The sequence below is a fragment of the Cariama cristata genome, unplaced genomic scaffold (genome assembly GCF_000690535.1).
Source record: "Cariama cristata isolate BGI_N322 unplaced genomic scaffold, ASM69053v1 scaffold39947, whole genome shotgun sequence".
Taxonomy (NCBI): Eukaryota; Metazoa; Chordata; class Aves; order Cariamiformes; family Cariamidae; genus Cariama; species Cariama cristata.
Genome location: NW_009627891.1, coordinates 1 through 15,954, shown reverse-complemented (window position 1 = coordinate 15,954; position 15,954 = coordinate 1). Strand labels below are relative to the sequence as shown.

General features: G+C 37.2%; 1 protein-coding gene across 1 annotated transcript; it reads right to left on the bottom strand.

The window, feature by feature from the left end:
• Positions 1 to 244: 244 nt before the first annotated feature.
• LOC104165058 (E3 ubiquitin-protein ligase listerin-like) lies at positions 245 to 14,819 on the bottom strand (the record flags this gene model as incomplete). Its single annotated transcript, XM_009704582.1, has 14 exons — positions 14,622 to 14,819; positions 13,790 to 13,888; positions 12,450 to 12,680; positions 11,632 to 11,684; positions 11,009 to 11,189; positions 10,134 to 10,307; positions 8,861 to 9,051; positions 7,422 to 7,569; positions 6,241 to 7,026; positions 5,697 to 5,738; positions 4,451 to 4,643; positions 1,834 to 2,073; positions 681 to 834; positions 245 to 395 (listed from the first exon to the last, which is right to left on the bottom strand). Coding segments are annotated over exons 1-14 (2,691 nt in total), but the record flags the coding sequence as incomplete, so codon positions are not given.
• Between the last annotated feature and the right edge of the window lie 1,135 nt (positions 14,820 to 15,954).

Genomic DNA, 15,954 nt, shown 5'->3' with positions numbered 1-15,954 from the left:
CTGGTGTTTCATGCAGAAAAGGGTAATTTCATGGATTTTTATTTTCTCCAGTAGTTCTGGATGGGGCCATAAACATACAGATTTTGTCCTCTGTCATGGACAGACACCGAAAAGAATCTCTGCACAGACTCCGCGTATTCATAACCACAGTGCCATGTCAAAATAAAGAATGCTTATCACCCTAAAGGACAGAGACTTGAGGTAAGCTTGACTACTGCATGCAAGTCCATTATCATTTCCATACCTCGGTGGACAGGGACTCGTGCAATTTCCCCCACTCAGTTTTGTTTGGCGTGACATGCTCAACATAAGCTCCCACCAGATATCCAGACTGTCCGTCAGCTTCCATAAGCTTAGACAACAAATCACTAACTGCAGAGATCAAAACCTGAAGCCTGAGAAAAGGAGAAAACACTGCAAACGAATTTGGCACTATCCAGTAAAAGCAAGTGGCTTTATTTTATGTTGCTACAATGTTATATACATTCTATCAATGCTATCTATATACGTTCTATACCAAAGGCATTTTAAGTTATGCTCTACCCACACTTCTCACCTCTGACTGGCTGAAAAACCTCTCAGTAATACACGTATCAATTAAACAAAGAATAGCATAGCAGTGACCTTAGTTTGTTTTGGAGAACAACATATTATGAAACATACACGTACATCACAATTACCTTTTAACATCCAAAGAGGAAGACTGAACTTGATTCTTGACCCACAGTGCAGATTTATGCAAAAAGGTACTCTGTTTCTGCATACTCCGAAGCTGATGCACAAGTGAATTTACACCAGACATCCAAGTGTGTTTTAATTTACATACAAGTAAATCTATCATAGGGAAAAGAAAAAAAAAACACACACACCCAACAGACAAGCAAAATCACCACAAACAGGTAAACTCAAATGTTACAACCTACAGCATACAACAATGATCACATGTCTAAAGGTCCTAGAGCAGGAAAAGAATTACCTTTTCTGTGTGGTTATATGCAATAACTACCAAGGGCAAATACACAAGTTTCTTGTTGTAAAGCAATTTTAAATTAACTCTGACACACAGGTAATGTTTATTTGAGAATAAGAGTGATGTTCCTGTTCACTACTACAGTATGACTGCACGGTCTTCAAAACCGCAGAACTTTTTAAAATACTGAAATACTGAACATTCACAACACCAACAGTCATTCGCAAAGCAGCAGTGCTTTTCAGGCTAGTGTTGTCCTACTTCACTTCTACAACAACACTGCAACATTTCCTCCTTTGTGTCAGTAAATGCATATACCAATTTATCACTCTCAAATTCTGCATTCAAAGAATATAAACCAGGATCTCAGTCTGTAAATGAGATGCTGGTGGAGAGAAGAAAGGGTCACAATTTGCCAGAGCAACTTGACCAATATAAGTGGTTTCAAAATAAACATATGTATCTTTAGTGAAGTGACTGCACACACTTTTTCATAGGATCCCCACACTGCAGAACGACAAAAAAAAAAAGGTTCATTCTTTGTAGTTCATAGACTTTAAATAATCTAAGTAACGCTCCAGAGAGTGGGGAATATCACAACCTCAAAGACAACTGAAACACAAGGATGCTAATATCAAAAAAGTTTAAAATCCTTGTAAAGATGTACAGGAGCTGATGTTTAGTAGTAACTACCGGCATGGTAAACTAAAGCACAAGTTCTCATGTCAGTTACAGCTGCAAGTGCTCAATGTCTGTGAACTCAACATTCTACTATATACTTGAATCTGTTTCATCAAAACCAAAGAATTTAGATGTAATCATCAACTACAAAAAGTGTGGTTGAAGTTCTTTTTCCAAATTACCTGTTAAGTGCGTAGCGTCCTGCCTCTGAGCACACAACTGGAAGATGGTAAGCAGCAAGTCTTCTGCGGATGGCATCAGTAAACACCCTTTAACTGAGCTGAAAAAGCTTGAGGCTACATCGCAGATGAAAGATACTGATGGTTCAGTGTTTCCAGCTTCAGAAAGATCCTTAGCTTTAGACAGAGCTGCTTGAAGTTTATCAATAATCCTTTCAACGAAAGTTTCACCAATCAAAGATTCTATTGGGGAGAGGAAAAAGACAGCATGCTTTGATGACTTGATGAACATCATCATTCAAAGACATCACATGAATATTTACTGATTTGTTTCTTATTTACTAATTTTGAATGCAAAATAAAGTACAAAGTAATTTCAGTCTAATGTATACCTAAACTCTCTTATTCCACCATCATCTAGGATCATCTAGGTGAAGTTTCACATTGCCAAGCGTCCTTTCTCTAAACCAGCTGAAGCCGCCTAGAGAACAGGTATATCAAACAGAGCAAGTGCAGAGTGATCCCTTCCCCTTCTTGCCTTCCTACCTTCTGGTAATCTATTGCGAGCCAGAGGTTACACCTGGACCACTGCATATGATTAACCCAATCAGATCAATCATCCATGAAAATGCTTAGTCCCTTTCTCCCTGGACCTAAGTAGGCTAACTCCATTTATCCTCAAACTCCACAGCATCCTGTGGCAATGAGTTCCATTATTTAATTATGAACTGTATGAAGAAGTACACTTTTCTCTTTCCTCAAGCCTGCTATCTAAACATCTGTAAGCAGCCTCAGGCTCTTCCGTTTAAAGAAACAATGAAAAATTTCTTCCTATTCGTTTTTTCCATACAAATTATGATTTTATGGCTCTTTACCACAACCCCATCCCCAATCACTTTCATTGCAAGCTGAAAAATTCTAGTCTGTTTTATTGCCTCTACAAGCAGAAGGCACTGCGTTTGCCTAACCATCCCTGCCATCTTTCTTTGGGCATATCCTAATTCTATCACACCTTTTTTGGAAAGCAGAGGTGAACAAGAATACCGTGGTGACCAAAACTACAGGCAGTATTCAAGATATTGACACACCAATGCTATAATGGTTTTAATTTGTCCTCAGTTCTTTTCACAGCAGCCTCTAATAACCTGTATTCCGTTTTTATTGCTGAGCATCAACCTGCCACTTACAGAGAACCATCACAATGACCGTGATCTCTTTTCTGAGTTCTAACGGCTCAGAGTCTAGTATTGAACAGATACAGTTACAGTTGTGTTCTTCTTCCCATGTATACTTCTGATATTTATTGGTTTTGAATTTTGTTTGTAATTATAGCAATTAATCATTCAGTATCACAACACACTGCTATGGCTCCGTGAAGTTTCAGTTTTGATTACTCTGAGAAATTTATCAGAAACAATTATCATCCTTTCAGTATTTATCCTTTTCTTACTTTAATTCTTACCATCCGATAGGTTACGGATCCATGAAAGGCCCTCCCATTCACTCCACAACAGTCTATCTTGAAAAACCAAGATGAGAGATCTCATAAAAAAATCTTTTTGAAAGTCCACATACTCTATTTTGGCCTAAATCACTAAGTCAAGAACCACCATAGCTCCTGAAGGTCTCTCAGACTTCATCCAGCGTGCATAAAGACAGGTCACGCAGTACCCAGCACAAAACGAGCCCTGCGATACTCCAGCTCCAGAGCCAAAAAGCAAAGTCCAGGGACAATCGGCCTGAGGACACCACTGACTAACAAGCAAACAAGTTTGTTGAACTCTCTCTGGAGAGAGGGAACAGGTTTTCCTGATGCTCCTCTGCATCAAAAGTTCCAGTAACAGAAGTAACAGTCTTACAACACCTTCAGGATGTGCTATCTATGAACATCCACTGCAGTCCGCTCGTTGGCTGCATCTTTGAAAGCTGAAAGCACCACGACTGTGCCCAGCATTCACATACACTGAAGTACGCCACCTCAGGGATCAAAGCAAATGCTGAGTTTAACCAGACACAAATGACAAGTTTACAGGGAAAACAAAGAAAATTGAACTCCACTGGAAGTCGCTATCACAGGCACCACAAAACACATGGAAGTGAAATAGGATGATGGCAATAAAAAATAGATTACATATACAGCATAAGTGTGCACACACAGTTTCTACAATACATGAATCTAACTCAAAATGGCTTGCAACAATTCATAGGTCCTGGAACAAGGCATTACCAAGGCACGCACGGCTCCGCAACCATCTACTTTTGATATTCTAGTTTTGAAGGTAAATTTCAGATGGTATGGTTTAAAAATTAATATTATTTTACACCACATCAGCTAATAAATCAAACTTATTTAAATTTTCCTCAAGTTTTCTAGATTTGCAAATCTCAATCTGTTGTTTAAACACTGACTTTTGTTTAGCAATGCACACCACAGAAATTGCAGTGTCGCTGCTGCAAGTTAGAGTTTACAAAGTTAAACTGGACACGATCAACTGGCTCAGGTAAAAAAAAGAAGAAAGCCTAGAGGTTACAAATTAATATCTCAAATTCCTTTCAACCTTCTACAAAGCATAAATGCAGTCTTTACACTTCACAAACTCCAAGGAATAAATATGTTTACCATTTTTAATGTGTTGCGACAACACTAAGCTCAGGAGGGTCCACCTTTCTGAAGAGGATGATTCTGAGGAGGCTGCTATGGGTTTTAAACCCAGGTGACACAGATCATCTGCCAGCAATACAAGTCTTCCTCCAAGTGTATCTCCTTTCAGCCAGTCAGAGACTAAAGAAAGTTTTGTTGTGCTTGAGCATGCCTGAATCACAAGAAAATAATTCTAATAATCTTTTGAGGCTATTAACTTTTATTACTAACTAAGCATAAGATTAATATGTCAAATGTGCACACACAGACTGGGAATCATATTATCTGTCATTAATAATATGTCTCTAGGTGTTTACATCTGCAACAATCCCCCCAACTTTCTTTTTGGTCAGAGTCAGCAACTTACAGCTAAGTCAGACCTCTACCTTAGAGTGAGAAAATTCACCTTCTGAAAGATTCCTTTTTCCCTTTCTCAGGGGAACTGAGAACTCTTCTACAGAGCCCATGGAATGTCTACACTGGAGTTAGAAAGGTAACTTTTAGATGACCAGATTGGCTGAAATAAAATCTATTTATAACATAAAATCTATTTACAGCATCTGAATTTCTCTAAAAAGAAATGGAAGGTCAGAAATCAGAAAAACATTATTTTGGTGATAAGCCATTATAAGTTACAAAATCACGAAAACAGAGGATTCCTAAAATACATGGTATCTGCAAGGAAAGCTACTATGGTCAATGCACTGGATTGTAAATCAAGTGCTATGAGTTTTTGCCCAAAAATTTCTAATACACTTCCTATTTCATCCCAGGCAATCACTTAAATGTCAGTTTCTCAACATCCTGTGTGAAAACATGGTATACTATCTTTCCCTTGTAAGCAGGACCTAAGGGTGATGATACAAATAATAATTGAAATTATTGGTCTAAGACCCAACTCCACTCTCTCTAGCTTAGAAGAGATGACCAGAAACAAATCAGGAACCCCCCTCGTTCAAAGAGCAAACTGACCAAAAATAGAAGGGATAAAGATGCTTTTGGTTTGGTACCATCATTTCATTTCTAAGACAGTCCCCAGATTTAAATGCAGTCAAACCAAACAACACTCTGAAACTATTATTACAAGATTTTCAAACCATGGAAATTATCACTACTTAAATTAAGGAGAAAAAAAAAAAAGTCAAACACATGTAACTCTCAAAGGTAACACCAGGGAAATATTCAAAACTATGCAAAACAAGAACAGAAAAGTCTTAAGAGGTACCTTTTGAATTATCTGGAGAAAAATAATCCATTTCAGATCCATCTGAAAAGAAAAACAAAATTCCACAATATTTAACAAATTATTTGCTGAATAGGAAGCATTTAATACCATTTTAACTGCTTGTTTTACAACTTTATTTTCTGCAGGGGATAAGCAGAAGTTGCTAACTTTCAGTAACAAAATTATTGATCATACTTTTGGCTACCAAGTCTTTCTAGATCAATAGGGGACTGTATTTATACGAAAGGCCACCGATGACTAGTATAAAAGCACACTGTATAAAGAAGGAAGAACGGAGACATTCTGATGTCACTTTTTTTTTAAAAATTATTTATTCCATATAGAAAGGGACATGTCATAACCTTTCACCCCGACACTGTTATGTGAACCTTTCCTAACTCTACCCTCCTTACACCGAACTTATGCACCTTCATGTAGAACATCTTCCATTCCATAGCCCCAGAATAAAGTTATTAACTAATCACAGCCCACGAAAAGAGTAGTCACTTTGATAAAAACTAATAACAACATGTGCAAGTCATACCTTTGTTAAATCATCAAGAATGACTTTCCTTTCATCATTACTGTTGCAACAGTTAAGCACACTGTACAAAATATCAACCAGAAAATGGGTGTCTTTTCTCCAGTCTTCTTTCAGCCAAGTTATTAAATTCATATACAGAAACTGCACAGATGGACTTTCATGATGAGCTTTGATTTCGTTTTGAAATTCAGCTTGAGCACAGCTTGCATCGTTTCCCTGCTCTAAAAGTACTTGAAAAACTCTGTTTGAAGAAAAAGAGTTGAGCAGGGCAGAAAGAAATTTCAAATGCTGTTCTGACTTCTGTTCATTGACATACACAATACTCAGTTCAGCAAGGCTGCAGACTAAATTCTCTAAAGGCTCTTTCCTTAGAACTGAGCTATGCTGTGAGTCAGCCTTTATTTCAGAGTCACCATTTCTCACTTCCATAAGCTTTCCATTCTCTGTGTTTCTTTCGGATTCATCCTCATCTGTAAATCTGATTTTTAGAGATTTCCTGTTGTTTGGGTTTGTAGCACTCTTTGGATTCTGAAGAATTTCTAGCATACCAGATACGGCAAACAATGACTTCTCATCAGCATCCAACGTATCAACGTGAAGTACACACATTTTTAAAAGATGGTCCCAAAAATTTGACAACAGATTCTGAAAAACTTCATCTCCGTCATCATCATTGGAGCGTTCTGCTTTAGCTTCCCAGGAGCTCAGCATTTCTGCTATTTGATAAAATAACGGTCCATTTTGTAACCTGGGCTCCTTAAGTACAGCACTGGTAAGAGGAATTAGCTACGAAGACAAAAAAAAACCACAAACACACACACTATTAAAGAACAGTGATCCAACTAGATGATCATTTTATTCTTTGTAATAGCAGGAAATTCTATAATTTTGAAAAACATTCCAGAAGCAATACTGAAAACATGAGAATTACTCACGTTTGAACACTTAATAAAAATACACAGGTGGGATGCTTTTTTTCTTTTAATATAACTTAAACTGCACAGTAAAAGGGATGATTTTATAGGAAGGAAAAAATTGACTAAATCCAGTAACATTCTTTTTTCCATAAAATCTAGTGAAACTTTCAACAGAGAAGTAAATCCTCACAGAAATTTACATTTTTCTTTAACTTTGAATTACGAAACGTACACACAACAACATTAAGTATTTCTAATAAATACCTGGTCATATATAAGCATCTGATGAATTTGTCTTTGGTCATCATCTTCGTCTATTTTCTGTAGTATGGCAAAGCGCAGGCATTCCATAAATGCGGTTATAATTGCAGAACTTTCTGAAGGGCTGGCTATTGCTCGCTCGCTTGACAACCTGTTGAAAGGCAACATCGGAGGGAGGGCACGCTCAGACATCTACACTTCCGAGAAACCCAGTAGGTATGTAATGAATGTAACCTTGGTTATGTTGTTCTGATCCAGACAACACCAATAGGAGAATGTAGAATCACAGAAGCATTGACAGGAGTCAGATCAAAACAAATTCAACAGGACATATTTAAAGAGTCAAAACAACAAATCCAGATATTTAATATAACTTAGATTAAAATAACTTTTTCATCTACTTTTAGCGTTCATTAAAAAGTATGTGTGTAAACAGAGGAAACACATCCAGTCATGCAAACTGCTCAGCTGTTTGTCAAAACTCCTTTGCAATTTCCTACACACACCACAGATGTTTAGGAAGTGTCACTTTCTGTCATTACAGAAAAAAGAAAAAAAAAACTAAAACAAAAAGCCACCAAAAGATAGTTTCACCACTGAACAACTGTGATTCATTTGCTTTTTAATGAAAATTAGACCACACAAATTACCATACAAATATTATAATCATGTTACTACTTGTAATAAAATTCTATACCCTTTTCAAAACCAACTCATATTTAAGTCTCTTCTCCAAGAGCTCTGCTAATGGCCACACTGACATTGATCAAGAATTGATTTTTGTTTAAATAAAGTTACATTTTAGCCTTTCATGAAATAATTTATGTATGTTTTTGAGTACACAATGCACATGCATCTATTTAAATGGATTTGCTAGAAAGTTAGATTTGACGTATTTTAAAGGTAAAAAATGATAGCAGTTTCAATCCTTTGAAAATCAGTACCATAAGAATTCAAGCTCCTGCATACAGGAAATTTCGCAATCACAGTGCTAATCCCCAATAACCTCTGCAATAATTACACACAGGTGAGAAGAGCCTGATATCTTCAGAGCCACCGTTAATTTTAAATTAATTTCTCATTTTAAAACTTATTATGGAATAAACACAAAGCTTTGACAACAAAAGATAAGAATGCTTTAGGTAAGGAAGGTGTAGTAAAATTAAAAAGAAGGTTGAAGGTTTAAGAAGACAGGGACAGCCACAAAGGAGGACTAACCCCAGTTTTGGATATTTTAAAGTATTTTAAAAATGTAATTTTCACACATCATAGTGAAAACAGCCTTTTCTCAAATAAACAATTAATGCATATTTAAATATCCTCAAGCCAAATGATATGTTACTTATCTTTAAAGGCTTAAAGAAGATCAGTTCTCCTATTTCCAAATGTAAAAGAGATTGATTTCAAATAAATAAATAAAGGAATAAATTTGTGGTTCATACCCTTGAATCATAGAGCTGAAAAAAGTTCTGAAATACTCCAGCTTTGGTTCTGCAATGCCAGCAGGTACCTTGCTAATGAATGGCAAGAGATTTGGGTATATAACAGTAGCTAGCCCTCGTCCACCTTCTCGAAGCACTGTCCATAGTTTTGGTAGAACTCCCTTCTTGGCATTCACGTGACTCCAGCAGTCCTACGGAAAAAAATACGCTTACTGGAAACTAAATGAGAATATGTTGCCTTGGAAGAACTCCAAACCTAGACATTTAATCTACCTCCTTATGTTGTAGCTGAAACAAGTTATTGTAACATTTAAACTCACTTGCCAGTATTTTTAAAAACCGCTTTCTCCCTATTTCAGCTTGTGAATTGAAGAAGCTGCAGTGATAAAACTGTTTCTGTATTGTTGAAAATCGACGGATCCTCCTTGTTAGCAAACTGCAATTAAAGGCTCCTCTTTAATAATGCCTTAAGGATGCTTCATAGAAATCATCATTGTAACTGGTCCTGTATTTAATTCTGAGTTGTTATTATCAAAAATGAGCAATGGTTTCAAAATCCTAACTTTAGAAGCATCACTAACTTCAAAACTCTCCTCAAAAATTTTTTTATTGTTACAAAATACTTTGGCACTTTCCCCCCACACCCTGAAGTTTTTTGTCATCTGATCTGATTTATAGTTCCAGACACCTATACTTATAGCAAGCTGAACAAAGATTTATTTTTTTTTTTCCCCAGAAATTGTTACAGTTTATACCAGCAGTTACAAAAGAGATCTGCAGCATTAAACCCTCAAAACATCCCAGTCTGTGGCAACACCACTCATCCTGCTAATAAATTCTAAGCTGGTATTTCATTTAAAATTAAAAAAAAAAATTAAAAAGGCAAAAAAAAAGCTACAGTACCAAGCATTAAATTAGAAAGGGAATCAAACAAACCAAAAATGCACTGCAGGTCATTTTTGTAACTGTCTTTAACCAAGAAAAAGGTTTTAAGTATTTTTTTACTTATTAGTAACTGTATTTAATCAACGGGATTCAGGTTAAGTTAATAAACTCAGAAAACAACTCTGATTTTCAGATGCGCTGGACACAATATATTTGAAAGTTACACTGAAACCCTAAGGAGGAAGAAGGAACACGTAGCACTGATAAGTTCATGTTATTAAAGAACACCCAGTCAAGCCGTTCTTCCTAATTCTACACAAAGAACAATGGCACCCAGGGAAAAGCTAATTTAGAGTAAGGCATCTGCCCCTTCGGTTTCCCACATTACCTCAATAGTGGTGACAGCACAAAGTACAGCTTCCCAAAGAGCAGGACACACCACTGCATCACTGTCGTCAATGCCGAGAAGAACAGCAGGACAAACTCTTGGTGCTTCAGCCTTCACCAGATCAGGCAAGTACTGGCAAAAAGCAGAAGCCAGCTCAAAGAAAGCTGAGCGAACCTGCCATGGGCCACAGAGAAAAACAAAATTTTAGTCAAATGACAATACTTTGTCACTACATGTAGCTTATAACATTCCTTTTAAAGCCACCATGACTTACAACACACGGGCCCTGCATTTTATCATATTAGCAAAGGTTTTAATAGTATTTTAAATATTATTAAAAGTAAAGAAAAATAAAGCGGTTATTTGATAAGCCTGTTCAATATTTTAAAGTAATTTGTTTACTGATAAAATGCTTATAAAAAATTTTATTTTAGTATACTTCTCAAAAGGTATGTTTTCCCAAAAGCACCTTAAAACTTTTTAACAAAATGCTACCAGAATCAATTCATCACTCTATGCACTACTGGCCTTAGCAGACCAATGACCAATAAAATGGTTTAAAAAACTGAAAACCCAAAAGCACTAAAGCACATGCAGTAAGCTGACACAGTTTGTATCTTTCACATGAAGCCGAAATGACGGCAGATTGCCAAAAAGCAGATGATGGTGACACGGAAATAACAAATGAGCCTACTTGGCAAATTTTGGAGTAATATTGTCTATTTAAGGCCTAGAAATCTGAAGGCTGTTTCAAACATAATTCAGCGAAGTGCAAAGTTCATTCCTGCAGAAAACAAGTAATTAATACTTGCTTAGGTTCACTGTATTATCTTTAACTAAAAACAACCAAAATAAAGAAGAAATTAAAAAGTCACCTGTGGTATGCTGTGTCTGCTGTATTTCCAGAATTTGTTTTGGGACAGAAGTGACATTAACTTTTCCTCCAATGAACGCATCTCTTTCTTTGGCAACATGCTAAGCAACTTTTTTAAAGCTAACAAGGAACAGGTCAGAATCCGGAAAAATTTGGCTTCCCTTTCTTCCTCTGGTACAGTTCTCGGAAAACAAAACAAATTAAAGTGAACCATAAATAAATCAATATGCTCCTCGAGCTCTTCTAAACTCTCTAAACCAAACTGTCCTCAGTTTTTCCTGTTATTCTTTTGATTTCAGATGCTGGCAATATAAATATGCAAACTTTCCATAGGTTCTAATGCTACCAAATTACATTATGAAGTGTTAGAAAAAGAGAAGAGCTTCAAGTCATCTCATCTTCCAGCTATTAAAAAATGCTACTCCTCAAAAAGTTGAAGTAAGAATTGGGCAACCAATAACACTTTCAAAAGCATTTATACTTTAGTCCCAAAAAAGTTGCTGGGATTTGAACTCAAAGAACTATTCTGGCTCTTGAAACAAAACTAAATCCACTATCTCCAGGGACAGAGAACCCTATAGGGACCAAGACTTAAACCATATACATCAAAGCAAACTAACATACTGGGGGTCACTGAGCGTATCGGGCGTTTCTTTCAGAAGGTGATCTTGAAGTACCTAGTGGAAAAGAAACACATGCACATGAGAATCTAGTATTTATGTGTGAATAATATAGTCTATACATTATTCAGAAACAGCTCTACAATAAAACTTCACAACCTCCGAGTCAAGTCTTTTAAACACATTTTAGACATGCTAGTAAACAAGAACACAATCCAATTGACTCCTGTCGAATACAGGAGCTGTGGTACTGTTTGAGTCAAGACTTCATGATACTTTGGAAGTTGCAGCTCAATGCCAACATGCTTCTGGTAAAAAGAAGCCAAGCTGAGACAAAATAAAATTTTGCACAGGATAGGCCAGCAATGCAAACTGTCACCTTTTTAAATTCAGTCAATTCAGTTTCATATACAACTGGCAGAAGAGCATTAACCTTGGTCAGAACTAAACTTGTAGAGGCACTCTGAAACACTGCTCAGCATTCTTTAATCCTTTACCACTGCAACTAAGCTACTCCAGCATCATTATTCCATCTGTCAGCAACACTACGTGATGACCGAGCATCATTACACAGAAACGTACACAAGAAAATTCACTTCATATTCATTCCTCCGGTTTGAGTCATTCTAACCACAAGTCCAAAAAACCAGAGCATGTATTTTTGCCTCTGTCTTCTCTTCACATTAGCAGAAGCAAAGTTTCAAGTGAGAAAGAAATTTATTTATGAAGAATAGATGGGGGCAGGACGAGTTTTAAACTTGTAATAAAAGTTGACATATACTCAACACAAAGCCTTAAAGAAATACAAAAGTATAAACTCACGTTAAGAATTTCATCTTTACAGAACACTAAGGCTTCGGGTTGTTTGCATGATGGAAAAGCTTTTTCAAAAGCTACTTTTGCAGCAGAAGCAGCAGGAGAGTAAGTGTCACATTGAGCAATCAGCCAGTATCCCATGATATTTTTTAAGTAAGGAGCTAAGTGTTTCTTTACTTTAAGAATCAGTTGCTCAAAAGATTGCTGAGTTGCTTCTCGAACACGGCGATCATGATCCTGTTAAAAAAAAAAAAAAAGAACAAAAAAAAAGCAAGACTTATTGTTTTAAGAAATGTACCTTTGATGCTGGGTACTTCAAAGCAGAAGTGATGACAAAAAAAAAAAGCTGTCTCTCAGTTCAGCCATTTTCGCAATGAATTGGGCTATATAGATTTGAAAATATGCAACAATAACGACAAAAAAGTCTTGGTATCCCTATCTAAGGGGAGAGTCCTAACTTAGCAGCATCATATTCCAGATGTGTTGTACCTTCAAAATTGTAACCTTTTCCTGACCTCCCTAACTACAGCTTCTATCTCCATTTTATACAAACATTTAACATAAAGTCAAGAGGCAAGAGAAAGAAGAAGCCTTGAAGACACTTTTTGGATTAAAACAACCATAAGCTTACACAAATCGTGCATCATTATCCATTATTTGCATATGAATTTACAACATCATGACTTTCTATGCTCTTGGCTCCTGAAAGAAACACTAGGAATTGCTCTAATGGATCAGAACAGTGATTCCTTTTGTCCAGTATCACGTTTCCATCAGTAGCCAGTCCAGATAATTTGGAAATGTAGTCAATATATCAGAAAATTACAGATTATCTGGCTACACATGGTCTTTTCATGTTTGGGTTTGGTTTTGGTGGGGTTTTTTGTTATTGGGGGGTTTCTGTGTGGGTTTTTTGGGCTTTTTTGTTGGGTTTTTTTGTTTGTTTGGGTTTTTTTTTAAATATTAAGTCTGGTCAGATATTAATCCTAGATCAAAAAGATTTATAATTATGTTAACTTAACAGTATATTCTCTTCAGTCGTTCTGGAATCTGCATAAAAGAACTTTTCATGAGAAGAAATATCTTGTCATCTTTTTAACAGAAAGGTCTAACAAACAGCTATCTCTATCCAGCAAGTACAGCCCAGGCACCAACAGTTCAAGATTCCACCCACTGCCAATACTGAAACTTCTCCACAATAAAAAACGCTACTTGACTTCAACTTCATGTTTCTCCTAGAACAAGTCAGTAATTCCAAGAAAGTTAGATAATCAACAAAGACTGCCTTAGAGGTTTTCACAGGAAGTATCCAGAGAAGTTTTTAATTTACATACTTTAATACTTACTAGTGAGATTTTACAATAAATTCTTGGCCAATAAGGAAGAACACCTTTAACAACTTCTGCTTCTCTTTCCTTGCACATTGTCCCAAACTCTTGCATAGCCTAAAATCAAAATATCAGGAGCATGATTTAAGTCAGACAGACATGTTCTGTAATTTACCAGCTTCTACCAGACATTGCAACTCTGTTTTTCAAAAATCCATTCCTTTCTTGCAATTAAGCATCTATAGGGTTAATTTTAAGAATGCTCTACCAGCATCGAGCGATGGACCTTTTTTATAAAGGTCCTTTTTATAAGGACCTTTTTAGCCTGGAGAAGAGGAGGCTGAGGGGAGACTTGATCGCTCTCTACAACGACCTGAAAGGAGGGGGTAGCCAGGTGGGGGTCGGCCTCTTCTCCCAGGCAACCAGTGACAGGACAAGAGGGCACAGTCTGAAACTAGGCCAGGGGAAGTTCAGGCTAGAAACGAGGGGGCATTTCTTCACAGAAAGTGTTGTTAGGCATTGGAATGGGTTGCCCAGGGAGGTGGTGGAGTCCCCACCCATCCCCAGAGGGATTCAAGAAATGTCCGGACATGGCACTTAGTGCCATGGTCTAGTTGACATGGTGGTGTTAGGGTAAAGGTTGGATTCAATAATCCCAGAGGTCTCTTCCAACCAAACAGATTCTGTGATTCTGTGACAAGTCCTCCGACATACCTTCTGGATTGCAGTTCTAGCAAATTTAACAATATGAAATTAGCATTAGCTACCTTGACATATTTCTCTCCGACCCTTAAGAAAAATGTATTGTTTTCTGCTAAAAAAATTTATGGGGGACAAAGGATACACCTACTTTTAATTTTGTTGTGATATCCCTTTTAGAAAGTTTTCGCAACACCATTCGAAAATCAGCATCCACAAGACTGTCTATTTCCTCTGCGCCTTGAACTGCAGGAACATATCCTAGATCACTCGGAGATGTTCCAAAGCCAATAAACCCAGGCACTGTTCCACGTTCTTTGGCGAGGAGCTCTGCAGCTCGGCCACTGCTAGAAGGCTGAGAAAAGACAGGGACATAAGTCTGTTATCTATTTCAGTCATTTTATTTCATTTTGCACACATCATGCATTTGAAATAACAATCCTATTTCTATTGTATAATTAACCTTCTATTTAAAAATCTCTCACAAAAAAGGCCACCTGTGCTTTAAACATAGAAGTTTGACCTAGAAAAGTATTTTTCTCTTCAGAATCAGCATTCCCTTACCTCAAGCCATGAATACTTATGGAAAATTTTATTGCTTTTATACGCATACAAAAAAGTATAACAGAAAAGTCCTTTTGTAAGCGAACAATTTATTAAGAAACATTTACCCTCCTTCACTACTTCTGTTTTCACTCGTTCTTCTCATGTTATTGCATATGGGCCAAGTTCCCAAGAAACGGTCCTCTTCATCTCATTGGAAAAAATAAGAACACACACACCCCCTCCCCCCCCCTCCCAAAAAAAGGATGCTACCAGCAACAAAGGGGCCAAGAAGGATTTAGAGGGATGGAGCAAAAGGGTAGGTAGGTAACAGACTACAATACTACCCCATTAGTGTGACAGTGAGTGTTTTGGAGTTCTCTTCTAGTTCTCCCCAGTCAAGTCAGCACCTTGCTCATTGTATCAGTGGCTCACGTTTACTTCAACCAAACTCTTTGAAAAGCCTGTCCTAAAACCAACTGATGCTTTACTGTTCTGTGATACCTTATAGTCCAAACACTTTTTATTACCTAATGACAGTTGCAGTCTTCTGAGTTTGTTTGTTTTTTTTTTTAAGTAATGACAATTTGCTGAAGATCATTGTACTTTTCTGATTTTATTGAGGTATGTAAGTCTGACTACTATATCTACAGATTAACTCATTTTTTCTGCATGTGAAACCTCAACTATACGGACACGCTTCTTTGTGTTCTGTAGTCGTCTCTAAATCCGTGTAGGAATTACATAAACTGAGCACAACACCTCGTCCGCAGTTCTCCCATCCGGAGCGAGTGCCACACAGGCCAGCTGTCACACCGCTCCAGGCCCGGCGGCAAGAGGCAGACCCCACCGCAGCTGTGCTCTACGACTCTCCGCAGAAAGACCCGCTCCATGTGCCCACCGGCACCTTGCCGAGCTGACACAGACCCTCCTACCCTCGC